The sequence below is a fragment of the Agelaius phoeniceus genome, chromosome 25 (genome assembly GCF_051311805.1).
Source record: "Agelaius phoeniceus isolate bAgePho1 chromosome 25, bAgePho1.hap1, whole genome shotgun sequence".
NCBI classification, from domain to species: Eukaryota; Metazoa; Chordata; class Aves; order Passeriformes; family Icteridae; genus Agelaius; species Agelaius phoeniceus.
Window position 1 is genome coordinate 4,466,521 of NC_135289.1, and position 22,286 is coordinate 4,488,806.

The 22,286-nt window shown below is 44.5% G+C and overlaps 1 protein-coding gene and 1 long non-coding RNA gene across 4 annotated transcripts in view; one reads left to right on the forward strand and one right to left on the reverse strand.

Moving 5' to 3' along the window:
• The window catches only part of LOC143695720 (uncharacterized), a 41,818-nt gene extending 35,645 nt beyond the window's left edge, over positions 1-6,173 (forward strand). The window contains exon 3 of the long non-coding RNA XR_013185235.1: positions 6,054-6,173. This is a non-coding gene — a long non-coding RNA (uncharacterized LOC143695720). The remainder of the gene's footprint in view (positions 1-6,053) is intronic.
• Positions 1-21,937, reverse strand: part of NGF (nerve growth factor) — a 28,051-nt gene extending 6,114 nt beyond the window's left edge. For all 3 annotated transcript variants that reach the window (XR_013185224.1, XM_077190694.1, XM_054648921.2), the window contains exon 1: positions 21,613-21,937. Coding sequence is in view for 1 of the 3 variants with exons in the window: in XM_077190694.1 (XP_077046809.1) it covers positions 21,613-21,703 (91 nt within the window). In the remaining 2 variants the exon portion in view is untranslated. The remainder of the gene's footprint in view (positions 1-21,612) is intronic.
• Positions 21,938-22,286: the final 349 nt, after the last annotated feature.

Genomic DNA, 22,286 nt, shown 5'->3' on the forward strand with positions numbered 1-22,286 from the left:
GTAAAAAAACCTCACTTCAGTCTTGTTTCTTAGTCTCAGCACATGTAGAGTAAAATTAAAGACTCCCAGACCTGTTTGGGCACAGGGTGCCCAGAGCAGCTGTGGCTGTCCCTGGATCCCTGGAAGTGTCCCAGGCCAGCCTGAACAGGGCTTGGAGCAACCTGGGACAGTGGAAGGTGTCCCTGCCATGGCAGGGGTGGAATGAGATGAGCTTTAAGGTCCCTTCCAGCCCAAACCATTCTGGGATTCCAGGATTCCATAATTCTGGAGAGTGGGGAAATGGATCACATCAAAAAGCAAATGGTTCTGTGTCTTGAAAAGCTCTTTGCTTGCAGGATCTCTAAGTGCAAAAAGTGCCAAACAAAATATGTTTAGGGATTCCCCTTTTGTTAAAGTTACCCACAGAATGTAAGGAGAAATGGACAAACAGGAAATGTTGCCTGGAGAGTTATTAGGAATGAGAGTTTAATAAATTTACTAAATTAATTGCTTCCAATGAGAACAGCAGTCAGTGCAGCCTTCTCACTGCACTTGACCAGATGCCATTAAAGCAGCTCCTACACTGAGAAAAGATAAATTAATGCTTATTTATCTCAGTCAAGCACAGCAAGTAAATTATTTTCTAAATAAAAATAAACATAGTCAATAAACATAAGCATAGAATGTTGTAATCTAAGGCATTGTACAATTTGGAATGTTGTTTTCTGTCGTTCTTGAAGTTGTTGGCATATTTTAGGGATGTGTAAAAAATAAACAGAGCTGCTTGGCTGTCAGTGCAGCAAGTGGGATCGTGGAGGTCACCAAAATAAGCAACAAGTAGTGAATTAATTTTCTCTCATTGCTTCTGGTAGTGAGAGAGAAATGAGGGAGGCAGCTGCTGCTGAAGCTGCTGGTAAAGAGAAAGTGCCTCTGGCACATCTCTAATGGAAACATTTTCACCAGTATATAAGTTACAGGAATTAAAATTTAGCAGTAGCAACTCAGGGAAAAGATTTCTGAGCCTTGGGAGGCCTTGAAGGGAATCCTGAAGCCATTATGACTAAGAGCAGTGTCAGAGGCACAGCTTTGCCTTGATCTTAGCTGATGAGCAAGAAAATGGGAATCTCTAATGGACCCAACATTTCATTCCTCCATTATATCTGCAGTGACTCAGCCTGTAAATAAGAGGTTTATGAATGCTGGAGAGCCAGCTGGAAGCTACCTGTGTCTCATACACTTCCTTTTTTTTTTTTTTTTCTTTTTTTTTTCAAATGCCTCCAGCACTGAAATGTTCCTTTGAGGATTTCTAGGGAGAGCAGTAGACTGAGAAAAATTCTGCCCTGCAGGAGGGAGCATCATCATGTCACCGTGATCCTCCTCGTCATCAGGATGTGCACCCTGCATCTGCCTCCAGAGCTCTGACTCAGCCTGGGCCCAGGCAAAGATAATCACAGGGATGGTTCACAGCCCACTGAGCCTCTGGGAATTTGGGGTGCTCAAGGGGGAATTGCTCCATGAGTCTCAACCCATCCCTGGAGGTGCTCAAGGCCAGGCTGGACAGGCTTGGAGCAGCCTGGGATTGTGGAATGTTCCTGCCCTTGGATCCTTGAGGTCTCTTCCAACCCAAACCGTGCTGGGATTTTGTAGGGTGGGGATGCACCAAATCCAACACTTCTTAACACTTCTTAATGTTTATTCTATATTTATTGGGGTCTAAGTAATGGAAGTGGCTTATTTGCAAGGGCCTAATTTCATCCCTTCTTTCATCCTGAACCAGTCCCTCAATATTTCACCTGCTGGTAGAGAAGTCCAAATACATGAAAAGTGTCTTTCCCATCACCTTCATTGACACCCCATTCCCTCAGAGCATTTGGTGCTGAGTGAGGCCATCTGCTGGGAGAGATCCAGCCTGGAGCCACAGCTGGAGGTTCCTGACAGGTCTGGTGACATGGGACAGGCACAGCTCACCTTTAGAAGCTTCACTTTAAAACTCCTGAGTGGTAAAACAAAATCAAAACTTCTAAGAATATAATAATTTCTTTTGCTTCTCAAGTTTGTTTTACAGTGTTTGGCATCATGATACTCTGGCCTGTAGAACTTGCTCATGGGAATTCAGAGGCATCAACAGTCATGTAAAATGTGATTCCTTTGGGAAAAACCCCATGCTCTTAGGTCAGGGTGGCCATACCAGCAAAGGCTTGTGACAGGATGCAGCCCTTGCTGTGACAGAGTGGCTGTTAGTGAGTGTTAAACATGCACAGAGCCACCCTGACAGAGCAGAAAGCTTTATCCTGCTGCAGATAACAAAACCAAACTGACAGCTGTTAAATAAAAGATAAAGAAATTGTCTCTGTCAAGATAAAAATCTCTTTAAGTAAAGTGAAGGGAAACACATCACTTACAAAACTAGTGACAAACTGAAAATAAATGGCAGAAAACAGCTTTTGGAGGAGCATGTGAATCTGATTCTCCTGAAGTCAATAACCTCAATGACATAAAGCTGGTAAATTAAATGAGCTAGAAATAAAAATCCTGGCCAGGAGTAAGTTATAGGAGCATACCAAGGTTGTATATCATCCCTATATTATTATCCAGAAAGCAAATCCTAGAATCAATGATTGGCATGTGATGATTGCTTTGGAACTTTCCATATCGCCTTGGAGCTGGATGTATATATTTTATAGGACTCCAGGGTTTCATATATCCTAATTCATAGGCACCAAGGAGTGACTAAAGATCTCAGGCACTAACTGACAGGAAAACTGCTGCAGGATAAATGGGATAAACCCATCCATATAAAGTTGCTGCCTCCATCCTACCCAGCTGCAGCCAGGATGGGATTGCTGCTCCCTACAATCCCTGTCCAAACACAGCAGGACTCGTTCCCTACTGCTGCTTAAAACAGTGAGTCCAGAGACCTTCCTGGGACTGGAGCATGGCTTGCCCTTCTCCCCTCTACACCCTTCCCAAATGGGTTTAAATTTGGGAATAGTTGGCTTGCTATATTTGGCCCCGAGGTTTCCAATACAAAATTACCAGGAATGAAAGAACTGGAATTTCAGACTCCACAACACTACCAAAACCAAACTGGAATTCAGCTGGGAACAGAAAGTATGAGGGCAGTCAGACTGTGATGTTACATCCCCTCTTACAGCCAAGAGTAGTTAAGGCAGAAAAATACAATATCTTTAGGGCCAGTAAACCTTTCCAACTAGTGATCTTATTCCAGCTATTCAGAAGGGAATATAAATCCTGATTCTTTTCCAAGCCCTGATTAATAAAAACCAGCTGAATCCCAGCAGCAATGCTAGCATTTCATTTTTATTCAGGCCCATAATTTTCATTTATATTCTCCTTTTTCACTTTTCTACAACTGCATTAACAAACTTGAACACAGGGATTTTAGCAATTGCATGTGTTGTAGTGTAAGGCATCAGTGTAGTGCCTCCAAAAATGAGGTAGAAAACAAAAATGAGCTGGGATGTCATGATCACATTCCCAAAGGCAGACTCCATCATCTTCAGAGTTTCTCTGGATCATGAATTTGGAAAAGAACATTATGTAAGGAGAAGGAGCTGCCATAAATTATGGCCATGACTTTTCAGACTTTCCCATTCTATTAATTATTTACATCCAAAAGGAATTTTATCTTCTACAAATCTTCCAGTGTGTTTACAACTATTTTCAATGACTCAATAATATTTTAATGGGGCAGGAATTCTGAGAAGTTCCAAAGGGAAGCTGAAGGGTGTCTGTGCTTGGCAAGTCAGAGTACAGAAGGATGCAGCAAAGGATGGAGTTGAGAGAACTTTAAAATCTCTGTTCTGCTGAACTGAGGGCCTGGCTGCACCTGATAAAAACTTCTGTAGCTGTAGCAATTCAAACTGATGTGCTGGATTTTTTTTTTCCATTAAAAAAACCCTTAAGGATATAGACAAAAATCTCCAAAATTAAATCTTATGACATGGAGGTGCTCTTGTGTTCCCTCAGAGTGCTGAGATAGGGAAGAAACATCAATACTGGAATGGAATCTTGCTTTGCTTGTGTAGGATTTTTCCATCCAGAAATGTCGAGTGGTTTTACAAACACTTAATAAAATGATCCTCCCCACTCACTTATGGTCAGTAGAATTTACTTGTGTAGCATGTGAAGAACCCAAAGAATAACACAGGATTCCTGCCAAGCAGTAGCAATGTTCCTCTTCTCCACTGCTCACCTTCCTTTTGTTGTTTTTTTTTTTAATTTCTAGGATGTTCTTTCCCATTTTTAAATCTATTTTACTTTCATGAGACCTACAGAATTCAATTGCCTTCTTTAGGGATTGAATTCCCTCTCTTATGATTTACTTTACATTACAATAGGAAAATCATGACAAAAACCCCTAAAATGACACCTTTAGAAATACAAATTCCTTATTTTTATTGCAGCTAGAAATGGGTATTGACCCCAGAGAAGTCACAGTCATTCTGTGCCCTTCTTATTATAACTCTCAAGGCATAGGCATAATACTTTGAACTATAGAAAAATGTTAATATTTTTCCTTCAACTAGCATACCCCAAGGTGAATTGTGTGTACAAAAAACCTCAATCATTGGGCTGTTGCTCATTAGCTGTTTGATTTCTGTATTCTTTGTCATATCCTGTACATTTGAGAAGTATATTTCCATATTTTCTGGACAACTGAACATAAGTTTTGTGTCCTGCTGTTCATGAGGCGACCTCCAGGATTTGGGCAGATATTTGTCTGTCTGCTCATTTTAAAGCCTGAGTTTTTTTTTCTGCAGATTGTAAAGATGTGGTAATGCCCAAACCCTTGTACTCCACCTGCCTTTCCCATTTGAAATTGAGTTCAAAACAATTTTTTTTTTTAATTCCTAAGCACTCCACTACAGAGGTGTGAAATACAGTGGGTTTTAAACTGAGCCGATGTAAATAAATAGTGATATACTAATATATTACAACATTTTAAAATATATTAAGTAACAGTCTTAGTGTTAAATGTAAACTAAGCAAATACTTTAGTTGGGTGCAAGAAAAACTTTCAGCTTTGAAGGTTTTTTGCTACTTGCTGGTGGCTTAAAAATTTAGTTACCAAAGAGGTGGAAAAAAGGGTTTTCTTTCCCTGCACAGCAGGAACCTCTTAGATGTGGTGTAGTTTTGAAATGAGAGGGTAAAAACCTCCTAAGAAACAGGGTAGAGATTTCCACAAAAAATCTGGAAACACCACCAAATAAAACAAAGGCAACCACAGAAACACTGAGTTATCAGATTGCAGTGTCATCTTGTAATGTTCTCTGCAAGCACAAGTAGTTCTTGCAGGAGAAATAGGAGTCTCCTGTCATCTAGGGTCGTTTACCAAGAAAAACATGAGGATTTTACAATTGCTTAGACCTTTCAGATATTCCTCCTGATGTTGTGGCTCATCTGAGCACCATCAGAAGGAAACAACAAAGGGGGTTTCACCTTGCAGCTCCTGCACTCCAGACAACAGTGCTGCTTCATTTTCCATGAAGGGACAGAGCTGCTTTGGAAACTGTGCTGCTGCTGGAATTTTTACCCCTGGGCTTTCTTACTTTGTATGTCTGTACTCAGCACTTACTGAGGATTAAAGCCTGCTTTCTGTGGAAGTGTGTTGACACCATGCAAAATGCTCCATACCTATATTTTCCCCTGTATGTTTTTCTGAGCTCAGCCTGGGAGATCATCTTGATTACTTGGCAGCAGAGTAAACCACTGCAAAGCACAAGTGTTCAGGATGTTTGGGAAACTGATCCTATTTCTTCCCATGCATTTATTTGCCTTATTGTCCTTATTTGTTCATTGTATTTTAGTGTCTGCATGCCTCAAGTGGTAGAAAAACAAGAGTGGTTTTGCCAGTGTTTGTAATCCATGCGAGTACCAGCTCCTTCTCTCTTTATCAAAACCCTTTTCTGCACCTTTCCTTATGGAGTAGATGGATTAAAAAGCAGCAGGAGAGTGAGACAGCCATCCCTCAAAACCTATTCTCTGGCTCTCTCACTCCTGCCCCTGGTCATGCCTGTGTGTTGACATCCTCTGGTTTGTTTCCTCTCCAGCTCCAAGTGCTGCTCCACGTGCTCTCTGACTCTTTATGTGCAAGGCTCTTGCCTTCTCCTGTCACACATTGAGTCCAGCTGCCTCAGAGCTGCTGCCCCACACAGTCTTGTCTGCAGCACACCTGGGACCTCTTCAGCATCTTGGCTTTCATCTGCTGTGGAAGGTATTTACTCCTTGCTGTGGGATTGTTTGAACTCATTGCTGCCTTAACTCACAATGCCAGACACCTCTAAAGAGGGGTGGTAACAAAATGTGATGGATTCTGTACATTAGCACCAAAATATATATTCAGAGACACTAATCCAAGTAGTGTTTCCTTGCACTGAGCTAGCACAGAGATTGATTTAGGTGTTACTTCATTCCTATGCTCTGAGAATCTCAGCTCTGCTTCAGCTGCCACCCCAACACCAAACCTGAGGCCAGAGAAGCACAGCCCAAACTTCAGCACTCTCAGCATCCTGAGTGTGTCAGGCAGCTGCTGCACAACAAATCTGCTCATGCTCCCAGAGAGCAGAGACAGTTTGAACTGGGGCCATATTTCATATTTCAGCTGGACCTTGTGGGCTGCTGGGCACAGACCCAGCCAGCAGTGGGGAGTAGGAGTTTTCCATCTTTGTATTATGTCAGAGTCTGAGGGGAGGCAGCTGCTGTGGATGTTTTAAGATAGGAGGTTTTTATTCCCTGCTCACCCATTTAAGGTGAAATGAAATTTAAGGTGACATTTCAGTGTGGGAAGGGGTTTGTTTGTCTGGATCTTGAACCTCTGGAGCCTGACAGCTCTGGAATATCCTCACCTCACACAAAGCTTGAAGGGTGTAACACACAGAGAAATGAATGATGCTCCCTTGCTGGGAGCCTGCAGCTGTGGCTGGAATAAATGTCTTTGAACATTGATTCAGCTCTCCTGGCCACACAGACCCTCTGTGCAAAAGGACAGCTCAACAGAAGAGTGTCTGCAAAGGAAAGATCAGATCCTGTCTGTGCTGTGGGAATCCTTCAAGCACAGAGCAGACAGCAAAGAAGTTTAAATGAAGTTCAGCAACCTTTGCTTAAGAACAGGAAACAGGGAGTTGGACTGACCTGGCACTCTCAGCAGCTCTTATAAATCTGTGTTTGGCAGCTCACTTGTGTGAGGAGGATTTGAAGGGTCTTTACATTTTCTGGCATCATCTGGTGGTTGAAAGCATTTTTGCTTCAGTACAAATGATAATGGGAAAGATGCCTCTTTTTCCTTTAAACCGTGCCCTTGAGTGTTTCTGTCACATTTTCTAGAACTCTCTTTGGCCCTGCTCTGAAACCCTGAATTGCAACACAGTGCTATCACTGATAGCATTGGACATCTTTGAACAACTCATCCTTCATCTTTCTGTGGGGCTCACTGACTTCCCTGTTATATGGACGTGGAAATTAGGGAATTCTTAAAAAAGTAAGCTAAGATTGGAAGATTACTGTTCCTGTGTTTACCAGCATATTATTTTCCTTGCTAGCTTTTATTATATTAGATATGAACCTTTTTTCCCCCATTTCCACAGTGAGTACAATCAGTGGATTGAATGTGGGTGCTCTTGGACTGGGAGGATTAAAGTGCTGTAGTGAGTTTCCTCAATCTACATTCACCAAAACAATCTTGCAGAAGCTGATTAAACAAAATTTAGTGCTGTGTCACAACCTTAGAGAAAATAGGGGGAAGGAGTGAGGGCAGGAGGGGCTTCTGAAAGCTGTGGAGTGGTACCTTCATATAGCAAGGAGAAACTACAGAACTAAAAACTTTGTGAATAAAATGTCAAGGCTGCACCTGGTAAGTGAAATATAGCTTGAAGTTCACAGGATCATTAAGGCTGGGAAAAACCTTTAAGATCATGAACACAGCACTGTCATGTCCACCACTAAAGCACGTCTCCAAGCACCACATCCTCATGTGTTTTGAACATTTCCAGGTATTCCACTCCACTAGTGCCCAGGGCAGCCTGTGGCAATGCCTTCAGTGAAGAAATCTTCACCAGTATTCAATCTTCCCCTGGCCCAGCCTGAGGCTGCTCCCTCTCCTCCTGTCCCTGTTCCCTGGAGCACAGCCCAACCTCCCTGGCTGTCCCCTCCTGGCAGGAGCTGTGCAGAGCCAGAAGTTCCCCCTGAGCCTCCTTTGCTTCAGGCTGAGCCCCTTCCCAGCTCTCTCAGCCCCTCCTGGTGCTGCAGCCCCTTCCCCAGCTCTGTTCCCTTCCCTGGCCATGCTCCACTCAGATTATGCTTCTTTCAGTTTAATAAGGGAAAAATGCGGCAGAAAAATGCATGAGTGCTCCTGACAGGACAAGATGTTGGGAGCCTTTGGTTAGCAGGGACACCTTCCACCATCCCAGGCTGCTCCCAGCCCTGTCCAACCTGGCCTTGGGCACTGCCAGGGGGAATCCAGGGGCAGCCACAGCTACTCTGGGCACCTGTGCCAGGGCCTCACCACCCTCCCAGGGAACAATTCCTGATTCCCAATATCCCATCCATCCCTGCCCTCTGGCAGTGGGCAGCCATTCCCATTTTCCTGGCACTCCAGGCTGTCCAAAGTCTCTCCCAGAGCCCCTTTAGGCACTGGAAGGGGCTCTCAGGTCTCCCTGGAAGCTTCTCTATTCCAGGCTGAGCATTCCCAGCTCTCCCAGCCTTCCCTTGTAGGAGATGATGTTGATCCCAGTACAAAATGGAGCCTGTTATTCAAACCAGTGTGGATAAAAAGTCATGGCCTACATGGAGGAGAGCTATCTTTGTGCAAGCTTTGATGTTAAAAAATAGTAACTTGAACTCACAGATGTACTGATTACCCTGCTAAAAGAAGATGTGGAATCTCTTCTCAGAATTACAGCATTTTAATTAGAAGAATGTGAGCAAAGCCTTAATCTTGTTAGTAGGGAGAGATACGGATGAGGCAGAAACAAAATCCACAGCAACACAGTCCAAACACAAAAAGCTGTCTTGGATGTTGGTAACAGCACCAGAACTGCTCCCTGCCACTGCTTTTCCTGCAAGACTAAGCTTGACACTGACTAAGTTGGAAGAAATTGCTCCTCTGCCTTGTAGCACTGTAGCTACACCACACACAGCTGTGTGAAAAAAAATAGCTGAAATGTGGGAAAGGTACTTCAGGTTTACAAACCAAATCCACAGATACTTGATTATTCTCTTTAAAGTTTCTTTGAGCCCTTCTAAATTCTTGTGACATTCAAGGATCAATAAGAATCTCATCTGTAGCTGATTCTGACAGATGTTAATCTTTGCCTTGGCTTTGCAGTCTGCTTGAAATAGTACTTGTTCCTTCATGTCAGGCCTCTGGCAATGCTTACAGAGCCAGGATTACAGTCTCCAGTCAATCCCATTTGTACTGTCATTAACTTTCTAAACTGTTCCCCATAGCTGGCAATCTTTCCATGCTTGGAGATCTACTTAGTGGGAAGCTGGGAGAGTGATGGGTTTTGCCTGTCTGGAATCATTGTGCCTTTAATTGAGATTTGTTTAATTTTGTCATTAAGTCCATTTACATTGTAGGCATTTCATGACCGTGATTACACACTGTGACTGTACCCTGGCTGTGTTTTGTGCCATTTACCTATTAAAGAAAGAGAAAAAAGCTCTGTGTTTACTTAAGATTTTTACAAGTAGCCTTTGTTTTTTTCTTCCATTTACTTATTTAATAAATTAATCTAATTTTTGGATTGGAAAAAATTGCTCATGTGCAGATTCTGTGCTGTGTTTCTAAGGAAATTACTAGATTTATTTGGCAAAATACAGGTGAGGATTCCATATCTGTTTGTCTGTAAGGAATTGTCAGAACCCATAAACATGGGAATTATGGTTGATTCCAAATTAGGGACACATCTCAATCAGAAAGCAACAGGAATGGGAACATTTCTCCTGCAAACAAGGACTTTGTGGTGAACAGAAATCCCTGGGTGCAGCTTTTCTGAGTGTGTCCCTCAGTCCCAGAGGTGTGGGAGGGCTTGGAGCAGCCTGGTCCAGTGAAAAATGTCCCTGCCCATGGCAGGGGTGGGATGAGATGAGCTTGAAGGTCCCTTCCAGCTCAGACCAGGGTGGGATCTGTAATTCCATGATTCTCTGACAGGTCAGGTGCTGGTTTTTGTTTTTTTTTCATCCAGGACTCCAACAGTCAGGGGTGCAGGTGACTTTCCTTCTCCCAGAATGTGAGTCAGGGGTGAGCAAAGCTGTGGGAGTTTCAACACGAGTTCGATAGTGATCACTCCAGCAGCTGGGGAAGCCAAAGTCTTGCTTCTTAACAGGAGAAAAGAAAGCTGATTAATCAGCTGAGTCATCCTGCTCTGCCTCAGTGCTGGTATGAGTGGCATTCCCTATGGATCAGCCTATTCTGAGGGAAAAGCCAAACCATAATCAAGGCTAATTGACTGAGCTCAATCAAATGTTTCAAAATACCACCCGTGAGTTTGACATCAAATAAAAAGCAGGGATATTCCCAGGCAGACAGTTAATTGCTTCCTGGAAACCTGTTCTTTGCAATAATTTGGAGATTTTCACCAGTGCTCCCTTTTATTTCCATTCCCTAGGCTTACAGTGCAATGTACAGATTAACTGACTGGAACTTGCCCTCTCACCTTTCTTCTTCTGAATGATGCTGCAGTGCTGCCTTGTCTCTGAGACAGAAAATTTGCAGCCTCCAGGAGTTAAAACAACTTTTTAGAAGGTTTAAGAAAGATAAATAATATCAACTTCTTGCAGCTATTAGTACTAGCACTAAAAATTGCAGTATTTTAGAGCAAAGCCAGTAGGCTCTTTAGTCATTATGTTTAGAGAATTAATCCCAGAAGGATATTTCGATGGGTTTTGTTTCTTACATCCAGCAGAAACTGTTTCAAAGAGGAGCTGAAATGTCAGACTTGTTACAAGAGTTTGTCTGGTGGAAAATAACGGTGGAGTTTAAACATTTGTCTGATGTGCCCCAGGTTGTGTGCAGTGATGAAAAATCAGCAGCACATCTGTAAATGAATCATCATTTTCCCTGCACGCACATGCTTGCACAATTTTATCAGCTGCTTGCTTTGATGAATATTTGATATTTGTCATGTGTAGCTATCCCATCCCATTGTAATATCAGAAATTCCAAGCACGATTAACAGCTGAATTTGATGTCACAGTTAACGAGCCACAGTCCTCCTGTGACCCAGGGCAGCAGCACACAGGGTGAGCCAGCCTTGAGTCAGCAGGGATAGCAGGGCTGCAGTAACAGCACCAACATCTGGCTGCCAACCCTGCAGCTGGATTGGACATTTCCTCACCTGGCTGGGTGTGCAGAGCAGGTGGCACAGGACCTCAGGTGAGGCCCAGCATTTGAAAGAATCAATATGGAATCCTGGAATGCTGTGGTTGGAAGGGACTTTAAAGCTCATCCAGCTCCAACTCCAACACCTCCCACTGTCCCAGCTTGCTCCAAGATCCATCCAGCCTGGCCTTGGGCACTGCCAGGCATCCAGGGGCAGCCAGAGCTGCTCTGGGAAACCATTCCAGCCCCTCCCCACCCTCACAGGGCAGAATTCCTTCCCAATATCCCACCTAAACCTTTCAGCCTTTCTGTCCAAGCCAGTGTTTGGGTTTCACAAGGAATCTGGGAATGCTCAATCCAGAACTTCTGAAGTTCTCCTTTGTAGGAGCACCGGGGGTAGGACAGTGGGGACAGATGGAGATGAGAGATCTCTGCAGCCAGGGCTTGGAACTTGGGGTTATTGCAAAGGGCCTGGGTGCAGGGCCCTGCTGGGAGCTGCCAGCCACAGCTGGAGCAGGACTGAGAGAAGAGAGGGGGAGAGAGGATGAGAGAGGGAGAGAGGTTCCCGTTCCAATACAATAAATCTTCTTCTGTGTTGAATATTCTGATTCTCACTAACCAATCTAGTCCAAGATACAAATCCTATAGCATTTCCATACAGCCTATAAGAATCATTACATTACCATACTGTGTTACATTTTAAACCCTAAAAGCTCCTCTTTGGGCCCCTTCTGCGAACCCTAAAAACTACTCTTTGGAAACCCTAAAAACTCCTCTTTGGGCCCCTTCTGCCAAGCTGTAGGGTCTGCTCTGACCCTGGGGCCTGTCTGCAAGCAGAGGGTGTTGTTCCATCAAAAGGGGATCACCTTCAGCTGGCCACACCATTGTTTTCCAGTTGTTCAGTAACTGAGGGATCTCAAAGCTTGCTTTCATTTCAATCTCACTTATAGTTTCCGTATTCTCAAACTCTTTTGCCAGACAATCATATTTATAAGGCTTTCCTGTTTCATCTTCCCCAACACTCCTTCAGTTTCTGGGATCCTCTGGGAAGGTCCTGCTGGGACCTCCCAGCCCTGGGATGTGGGTTTGACCTTTGTTGTGGGGCATTGGTCACAACAGGGGCTGCAGAATGATTTCATGGGTGTGGTGGTGTTCAAGCAAAGGTTGGGCTTGATGATCTTGGAGGTCTTTTCCAACCTTAATGATTCTGTAATAAATTCCATGCTCTTTTTCCCCACATAATCATAATTCTGGTTTGGATTTCACTTAAAAATCCATCACTCTTCTGCAGCAGGACATGAACACAGGTGCCACAGGCTTCACCTCTTCTGTACCTCCACAAAACACATCCAGAAAACTCCCAAATCTGAATTTCCATGGGGGTTGTGCCAATATTAATTAGTACAAATAACCTGATATATTTGAAATTAGCTGTCATTATAACACTTCACCCCATATGTAACCAAGTATTTTCCTTGTCTGGATACTTGCTGTGCACCTTGTATTTATTACAGTGTTATTTGTTAATGCTTTTGTGTGGTGAATCAGTTGTCAGGAAGAATCATTGTGGTTACAAAAAAGCAGTTTTATTGTGAACTATAAGGAAGAAAATATGGATGAAGATGGAGTGGGAGGAGACAGAAGATGACATTTGTAGCCAGATGTGATTTGTAGTATGAAAATATTAAATGCTGTTGAAAAGTGGGACTCCACAGATTATTGACATAATTGTGGCAATAGGAATAAATTTTCTTTGGTATTTGCCTATTTTTGCTACAATTTTCCTCAGATGATGAATACATGAAAATTTTACATTGTCTAACACAAAAAAATTGGCTTTTTATTCTGTTTTTTAAAATAACATATGTCTAGCAGATTTCTAACTGAACCATCTTTTAAAGAAGCCTATTGTGACTGAATTTTGCATCTTTCAACTTTTCTCTGGGGTTTCTTTGCATTAGTATTAGGTTCAAAGCAATAATCAAGGTCTAATCCTCACAAGATCATTTTTGCCTGCTTAAAATGAAAACCAGAGGGGAGTTTTGCTGATTAGGTGTGTATTTCATTTCTGTGCACAATGCCAGAGTTTAAATACATGTCACTTGGAAATGAGCTTTTGCAAATTCAAAGGGGGAGAGATGAGCTTCAAATCTAAACTTTAAACCTCACATCAGTTTTCCTGTGGCACTGGAGATGTGTTATTTTCACAGAAAGCATTTCCTTTGGCTTTCAAGTGATGGCACAAGCAAGTGCTGAAGACTGAATTCAAATTACTCGAATTCTTTTTTAAAATTTGAAATCCTGAACAAAGGGGAGACATTCTGCAGGTCATTAAATTGTTTTCTAATTTCTTTGCTTTCAAAGAGGAGGGAAGAAATGAGAAGGAAAGGGCCACACACTTTTCTCTCTCAGAACACACAGAAAAAAGAAATGGTCTCTAGAACAGCCCTGCCCAGCACCAGGAACGTGCACCCAGGCAGAGCTCATGGATCAAACTCCCTCTGATGCTTTGGATTCTGGATGCTTTGCCAAAACCAGAAACTCACACTTTTGGCATAGATAAAGTGTCCTGGAATGTGAAGCTGAGCAGTGACCCTTTGCACTCTCCTCTTTACAGCTTGTGCCTGAGAAAATGATGAGAGGAAGGTTTGGCAGGAGGGACTGGGCAGGGAGTGTTTGGATCCAAGCAGGACAAAAACGTGGATGTTGAATGTTCAGAGCACTGATAACACCAATCATGGAATTCCAGGATGGTTTGGGCTGGAAGGGACCTCAAAGCTCATCCCATTCCACCCCTTCCACAGGCAGGAACACCTTCCCCTGGACCAGGTTGATCCCCAGTAATGAGAGAAGGGATGGAAAAGATTTTTGACATGGAAAATAAACCCACACCTCACTTCAGTGGCTTGTTCTGTGCTGATTTGTTTCTCTTGATACACTTCATGTACTTTCTCCTCCCAGGTAAGAAGTGCAGTTACTGTGATCAGTTTTGCTGAGGGATATGGATCAAATTGCTTACACTGAGCAGAAACAAAAATAATCAACTTATTCCTTTTTAGAGAGAACCCTTCAATGTCCTCTCAGCAAAGGACAATGACCAGGTGAAGGGCTTGATGTCTCTGTCAGGGGCAAACAGAAGATTCTAAGAGCAAGGTGAGCAAAATCTCAATAATTCACATAAACAGATTGTATGGCTGTGGGAATGCACCCACCTCAAACCCCTTGCTGGTCTGGTGCTGGGACGTAGAACGTCCCAAAAGGATCATGGAATAATGGGCAGGAAATGATGCACTGGGAAAATGCAGGCTGTGTCATCCACCACAGGGCAAAGCTCTTTGTGAACAAGCACAGGTCTTCTCTCATACCTGACTCATCCAGCACATAAAGTCGTCAAAGAAAAAGAATAAAAGCTATATTTCAAAATAGAAAAACATATATTCTGTGAGCCAAAGCTCTTAAATGTATCATAATCAAAATATTACGTAGTAATGAGGTGCCTGGCAAATCCCCATCACAAAAATTCCTGAAGAACTCTTTTTTTTTTTTTTTAAGAGCCTGGATCACATATGGTTGTGTCAGGAACAAAATAAAATAGTGAAAGTGAAGCAGTGAACCAGACCAGTAAAAAAAAAATCTGTGTCACCTTTCTACTTATACAACAAGGGGAAATACATAGTGATTAAGAACTGGAAAAATCAAAATAGTAGTTTTTCACCTTGCAAAGCCATAGTTGGCAAATAGAAAGTTATCAAACACATAATCTGCTTCCCAGCTGTATTTACACTGGGCTAATTTACTCATTGGAGGCCAGAACTGTCAGAATCAGTGTAATCTTTATAAATTTCCTGGGCAGTTAAGAAGTTAATGGAGGCAGTTTTCACTGCATCCTCTTTAAAGCAGCAACATTTCTCACAAATATGGCAGATCAAAAGAAATTACCAGCCCTGAGTTCCAAACCAGATTCATTTTATCCATTAGTCATTCATTTAATTCATTCCTTTGATTTTATTCTTGGAGGAGCTTCATGTTTGCATAACATAAATGGTCATTATGGTTTAGTGGGCATGGTGGTGTTTGTCAAAGGTTGGACCTGCTGACCCTGGAGGTCTTTCCCAACCTTAATGACTCCATGATTCTGTGATTTTGTCAATAATACGTCAACCAAGGCCCAGAAAAAAAAAAAAATCAAAGAACTGGTTTTACTTTCTGGTTGTTTTTTGTCTGTCTTTTGTGCTTGAATGCCAGTTAGGATTTTGATTCCTAGCAAGTCAACAGGAGCAGAATCTGAACTTTTATTGGCACGTTGTTATGGACCCCATGGGGACAGGAAATTGGATTTTGGAGCCAGGAAGATAAACGAGGGAAAGACTTTTTGGAACCAGTTTATGGTCTGTGTTGATGCTCAGTTTTAGAAAACCCTGAATTAAAGAAGTCTTGAACTACCTCAAGTGGTCTGATCACTGCAGGTTTGATTTCTGTCACACTGAGAGGGGATTGTGTCAGGGTTTGGTTGGAAGTCCAGGCCAGGGAGCTCCTCCCTTGGTGCACTGTCACCACTTCCCTTGGTGCATTGTCACCACCTCCCTTGGTGCACTGTCACCATCTCCCTTGGTGCACTGTCACCACCTCCCTTGGTGCATTGTCACCATCTCCCTTGGTGCATTGTCACCATGTCCTTTGGTGCATTGTCACCATCTCCCTTGGTGCATTGTCACCACCTCCCTTGGTGCATTGTCACCACTTCCTTTGGTGCATTGTCACCACCTCCCTTGGTGCATTGTCACCATCTCCCTTGGTGCATTGTCACCATCTCCCTTGGTGCATTGTCACCACCTCCCTTGGTGCATTGTCACCATCTCCCTTGGTGCATTGTCACCACCTCCCTTGGTGCACTGTCACCATCTCCCTTGGTGCACTGTCACCACCTCCCTTGGTGCATTGTCACCACCTCCCTTGGTGCACTGTCACCACCTCCCTTGGTGCATTGTCACCACCTCCCTTGGTGCACTGTCACCACCTCCCTTGGTGCATTGTCACCACCTCCCTTGGTGCATTGTCACCATCTCCCTTGGTGCACTGTCACCATGTCCCTTGGTGCATTGTCACCATCTCCCTTGGTGCACTGTCACCTTCTCCCTTCGTGCATTGTCACCACCTCTCAGTTTCCTCCAGGAAATGCCACTGTGAAATGTGGCAGTAACGTCCATGAGAGAGGGCAAGGAGGAATGGCTTTACACTGAGAGAGGGCTGGGTTAGATGGATACTGGGGACAAATTCCTCCCTGGGAGGGTGGGCAGCCCTTGGCACAGGTACCCTGAACAGCTGGGGCTGCCCCTGGATCCCTGCAAGTGTCCAAGGCCAGGTTGGACAGGGCTTGGAGCAACCTGGGACAGTGGAAGGTGTCCCTGCCATGGCAGGGGGTGGGATGGGATGAATTCCCTTCTCAGCCAAACCATCCTGGGATTTTATATGATAAAACCCATCCCAGCAACAGTGTGTGCCTGATACATCCTGATTTGGGTCATCTGGTGATGTCAAGCACTGTGCCATAAAATCTCAAAGCATCTTGGAAATGCTGGAGCCTGGGGGAATAAAGGAGAAAGGTGATAAACAGCTGCCTCCAAGATAAGGAACAGTCAGAGGTGTTTCATTCAGTCAGCAGTGGCCTGAGGCAGCTCAAAGGATGGCAGAAAAACCATCGAATGTTATTTCAAACTACCTGCTGCAGTCGTTTGAATTTAGACATTATGGCAGAGCCTCCTTGGTGTGTATTCAGGGCCTGATTTCTCCTTGCACTGGGCAGCTTCCAGCTGTGTGCTGGCTCCAAGGACTGAGCAGCACTTTGCTGATTTTCTCCTGCTCTCCAGCCCTGGTGTGATCTCAGTGTCTCTCCCAGGAGCTGTTCTGACTCTGGGCTGCTGGAGCCAGCTCTGGATGTCCTTGGTGACTCCCCAGCTCTCTGCCAATGCACTCAGGTTCTTGGCATCCAGGATTCACTGCTGGCGTTGCCATTCTCTGCTGCATTTCTCAGGGTGATGCAGTTCTCAGAGTGAAAGGTTTTGCCAGTGTAATTAATGAGGCATTGCCCTGCTACCTTTTACTTGAGATTTATTTGTGCATAATATTTTTTGTGGAAGCTGTTAGAAAAGACCTGAGCTCAGTAAAAATTTTCAAATAAGATGCCAGCTCCCTATGAAGGCCACATTGAGATGAGATAAAATGGTATTTCCCCATTTCAGTGAATTTCACAAGATGCTCCAGGATTCACAGGCCCTTCTCCACTGTCTCAGACACTGATTTGCCTGAGGAGCTGTAAATCTCATCACTGATGTCTTTCTGTGCTGGTAACATCCATGAACACTGGCCTACACCTAATCCTTGAGCAAACACCAAAATGAGAGATGTATTTTACCTCTTGCCATTCTTTCACCAATGAACTGGTAACCTGCAGCAAATATTAGTGTCACCTTTTTGGGGTGGGTGAGGTGGAGTATTTGACAGCTGAAGCACCAAGGAGAAGGAATTAGAGCAGCAGGTCAGGAATTCTGCCTCCTGCAGCCCCTGGGGATGGCTGGGGAGGGGGGGACACGTGGGGAGCAAATCCTTGGGCTGCTCTCCCACCCTGAGGTGGTTCTGGAAGCACAGACTGATGGAACCACAGGCAGCAGCTTTGCTCTCAGTGTGCCTGAGCGCTCCCTGAGGCCTGTGACCTGCAATATCCATGGGGAAGAATTACAGAGCTCCTTTATGCCCAGAGGGAGGAACACCTTGTTTTGTTTGCCTTGACTTTGCCACCTGCCAGTTTTGTTTCCTGCTCCTCGATTTTGACAACAGCCATTTCCTCTCTACATCTTAAGGACAACTGTGACTATAAATATCTCCCTCACACCCCTGCTCAGCCATCTCTTTTCCAGACTTAGAAATCATAATCTCTGTAGTTTCTCTAAATACAGAAAATGTTCCAGGCTTTCATCATCCTGCACCTTTTCTTGTTTTGCTTTATCCTTTTATCCTTGTAACCAATGACCAGAGGTACCAGCAGTGCCCAGGATTTGGGGATGGGATGGGTTTATATTGAGGGTCTGAGATCTTCTTTCCCCCAAATTCCTTTAGTATTAGTGGCCTTGGGCAGACAAGAGTGTACATAACTCACAGTGATTGATACTGTGATTTCTTGGCAACAGCAAAAATGATCTTGCTTTGCTTGACCACATAATTTTTGTGAATAAATTCACATACACACACACACACACACACACACACACACACACACACAAATATTTAATGAATTCTGTGGGGCTGCACAAAGGGCATTGTGGGGAGAGAAAAAGCCACAACACATCCCACAGGACATCTGTCCCTGACCTTTGGTAGGAGAAATGTTCTCAAATGCTTTGGCCTCTGTGACCCTGCCCAGGTCAGGCACAGCACAGGGAGAGTTTCCTTCTGGCCAGGGCAGGAATGCAGTTGTAGGAGCATTGGTGGATGGCTTTTTGCTCCCACAGGAGCATGGAATCATTCAGGGTGGAGAAGACCTCTAAGAAAATTGAATCCACACAGCACCACTGAGCCACGTCCCGAGTGCCACACCTGGGCATTTCCGAACACTTTGGGTGTGTGGTGACTCCAGACCTGCCCTCAGTCCCAATACCTGGCAGCCCTTTCAGGGCAGAAATTTTCCATAATATCCAACCTGACCTTCCCCTGGCCCAGCTTGGGGCCAATTCTGCTTGTCCTGTCCCTGTTCCCTGGAGAAGATCCCGACTGCCCCAGCTGTCCCCTCCTGTCAGGAGCTGTGCAGAGCCACAAGGGCCCCCCTGAGCCTCCTTTGCTCCAGGCTCAGCCCCTTTCCAGCTCCCTCAGCCCCTCCTGGAGCTCCAGACCCTTCTCCATCCCCACTGCCCTGGGAGAAGTCTTTTTCCTTTCTTTCTTTCCACGAGATAAACTGGTGGGAAGAGGTCTTGCCTCTTTCTCAGGGAATAGAATGAGATTTAATAAATATTTGGGTGTAACAAATCCTTTGCCCAAGCAGCTGCCGGCAGAGGTCAGCGTTGCTGTAGCTGGGCTGGAAGGGGTTGAGTTTCCCTGGCTTTTATTGGCCCCACATTTGGGATTGACAAACATTTCCTACCCCACCAATCCAGTGCTCACTGTTGCTGCTAGAGCACTGAATCTTTTGGAATGCAACCATGGGTTTTAGTAACCCTTTATCTTTTTTTTTTTTCTTTATCAGCAGTTTGTTTGTAAAATGTAGATGAAAAAAATCAAAGATTTCTGTTAACTTCTTAAAACTACCAGTATTTTTCCACGTGCCTTTAATTTAAGTCAGTAATGCTGATTAGTACATATGCAATATTCTCCTAGTCCTAAAAGAATTTTGTAAGGAAACAAAAAACCAATTAGTAGAATCTGTGCTTGAAGGAACATTTATATGGCCAAAGCCATGGAGCAGTAGGGAAATTTGTGGGCTTTACTCTATTGATTGAAACAATCTAGTTTTTAATGTGTTCTATTTGACCCTTGTTCCAGACATCCCATTAAATAAAGATATTTTATACTTGAAAATGCTAATCTGAATACGTATTTTAGGTCTTTTTCTAAACTAGTTTTTCAATTAATATCTTGTGGTTATTTCATAGGCTGCTCAGTTACCCTATGAAGTAATTGTTTATTTAGCATATGGGTTAAAATGATGCTTGTGCTCATTGTAACTCTCCACTGAACTTAAATGAAGACATCTAAAAATATAATTTCAGACCTTGGTGGGGAAAAGGGGCACTGCTGAGCTATGAGGATGAGGAAATAGAGCCACAGTTACTTTCTTTACCACCTTGTTGGGAGGGCCAGATCCCCCCAGGGTGAGTGGCTGGGATTGATCAAGCTGTGAAATCACTGGTTCTGCACAGATGTGTCAGGGGGCTCCTCTCCAGACCTCGCTGAGATTTGTTTTAAAATGATTCATATCTATGATTATTAATACATTCTAAGGCCTTTAGAGTCTTTCTTATCATACTTGAGAACTCTCCAATATATTTGATTCATCGTTCAAATCCCTTCGTTCCATCCCTGTAATCTCTTGGGGAAGTGCAGAAAATGTTGTAACCCTCTGAATTTCAGACAAAACTGCCTGAAATGGCATTTGGCAGGGGGATTTTAAAAGACTGTTTGCCACAATATCTGAACCAGCTCAGAAGTGCCATAAGCAGGAATGTACAGACAAATCAGCTCCCTCTCTGTCTTATTGCAGATCATTGTCACATTTTAGTTTGGCTTAGTAAAAAAAGTGCCCCAAAAACTTTATAGTGATACTCTAATGCATGAAAACATCCATAAATTATCTAACAGCCACAATGCAACTTCCAAGTTGTGACAACTTGGAAAACCAGCCTGACAAGCACGCTCACTTTTGGTGTTTTTCTAAAACTTCTTGAGCTTTATAAGGAGAATTTAAATTGAAGAAAGAACCGAAGCACAAACACTTTTTGTTCTCAGCACACAAATTCCTTCTGTCTCCCTGCCTGGGGTCCCTGTTTTTATCTGTGAGCAGTGTCTCAGCTAAAACAGTGTTATCACCAGCTATAAATCAATAAACATTGTCAGCTCCATCCTGTCACTACACACAGGCAGCGGGGAGGTCGTGAGCTTTTCCAAGTGGACATCCCAGAGGATCCATGGTCTCTGCTGAAGCACTGCTCTGTCTGCAGCTAAAAGGATCCTGCCTTGGGTCAGTCACGCTTTGATTTAGCAGAATTCCTATTTATTTATATTAGTAAAGAAAGAAAGGAGTTTTTATCTAGACTAGAATTATCACAGGGCATGGAAAAAAGGAAATAAGAAAGCCTCAATATTCAGAACAAAGCCAGTAAAGAATTTTCATATAGGTGCAACTGCTGTAGAATGCAAATAAAACTAAGTTCCCATATACCTGGATAAAAAGAGTAAGAGCACTTGCATTTCCTTGAGATTAAGCTGCTCTGGCTAAAGATGTTTTTCAAGCTCTAAGCTTATCCACAGCTGCCCCACCAACACCTTCCAGATGTGCGTGCGGCCAAACCTGCCTTGAGCAGATGCGATTTTCGTTTCCACCAACCCACAAGCAAGCAGCGAGCGCTCCGTGCTGCACAGGCATCCCATCCCACCTTATCCCACCGCATCCCACCGCATCCCACCGCATCCTGCCCCATCGCATCGCTCCGGAGGAGGCTCCGGAGGCTGCTCTGGAGCGCGGAGCCGGCGCTGGCCGCGCTCCGGGGCCGCGCTCCGGTGCCGCTCCCGCCCCGCTCGCTCACCTGGGAGCCGCAGCGCTGCTCGCCGCTGCCCGAGGCTGTCCAGGCTGTCCGGGCTGCTGTGACACCCCTGTCCTCGGCCCCTGTGAGCCATTCACATCGCCGCTGCCGTGGCAGCCTCATTCAGCGCTCGGGGCTCCGCTCTGATTCACGGCGAGCCGGCTCCCTCTGGGTCCTAGCGCTTGTGGACGTGTGGGAGCTGCACGGGCTCGCAGGAATTCAGCGCTTGGCTCGCTGCCGAGCGCAGGCAGGGATGCACAGATGTGCAGTGAAAGTTTCAAAGCCTTGGCTGCTCTGGGAGTGCGCTCGCACAACGCCCCGAGAAGGCTCCGGCTCGGCCGTGCCGCTGGCAGCGACTGAATCCCTCTGCGAGGGGGGTTTGTCCTCTGCCTTCCCTCTCTGCATCCTAATCCTTGCCCTCGATTTAAAGATGAGGGCTCCCAGAGGGAAACTCCCAGCTCCCCGGTGGGAAAATCATCTCCAGAGCTCTGTGCTCGTCTCAGGAGTGGGGAACAAACCTGTAGGAACAGTAATGGTTAACTGGGGAAGGAGGGGACTGGTTCCCTACAGAAACCGTGCAGTCCCCATTATCAGCTGGCTGTAACTGGGGTCAGCCAAACACTGGTTGAGAGTAGCAAAGAAATATTTGACCCTGACTTGAGGCAGAGGAAAAGATT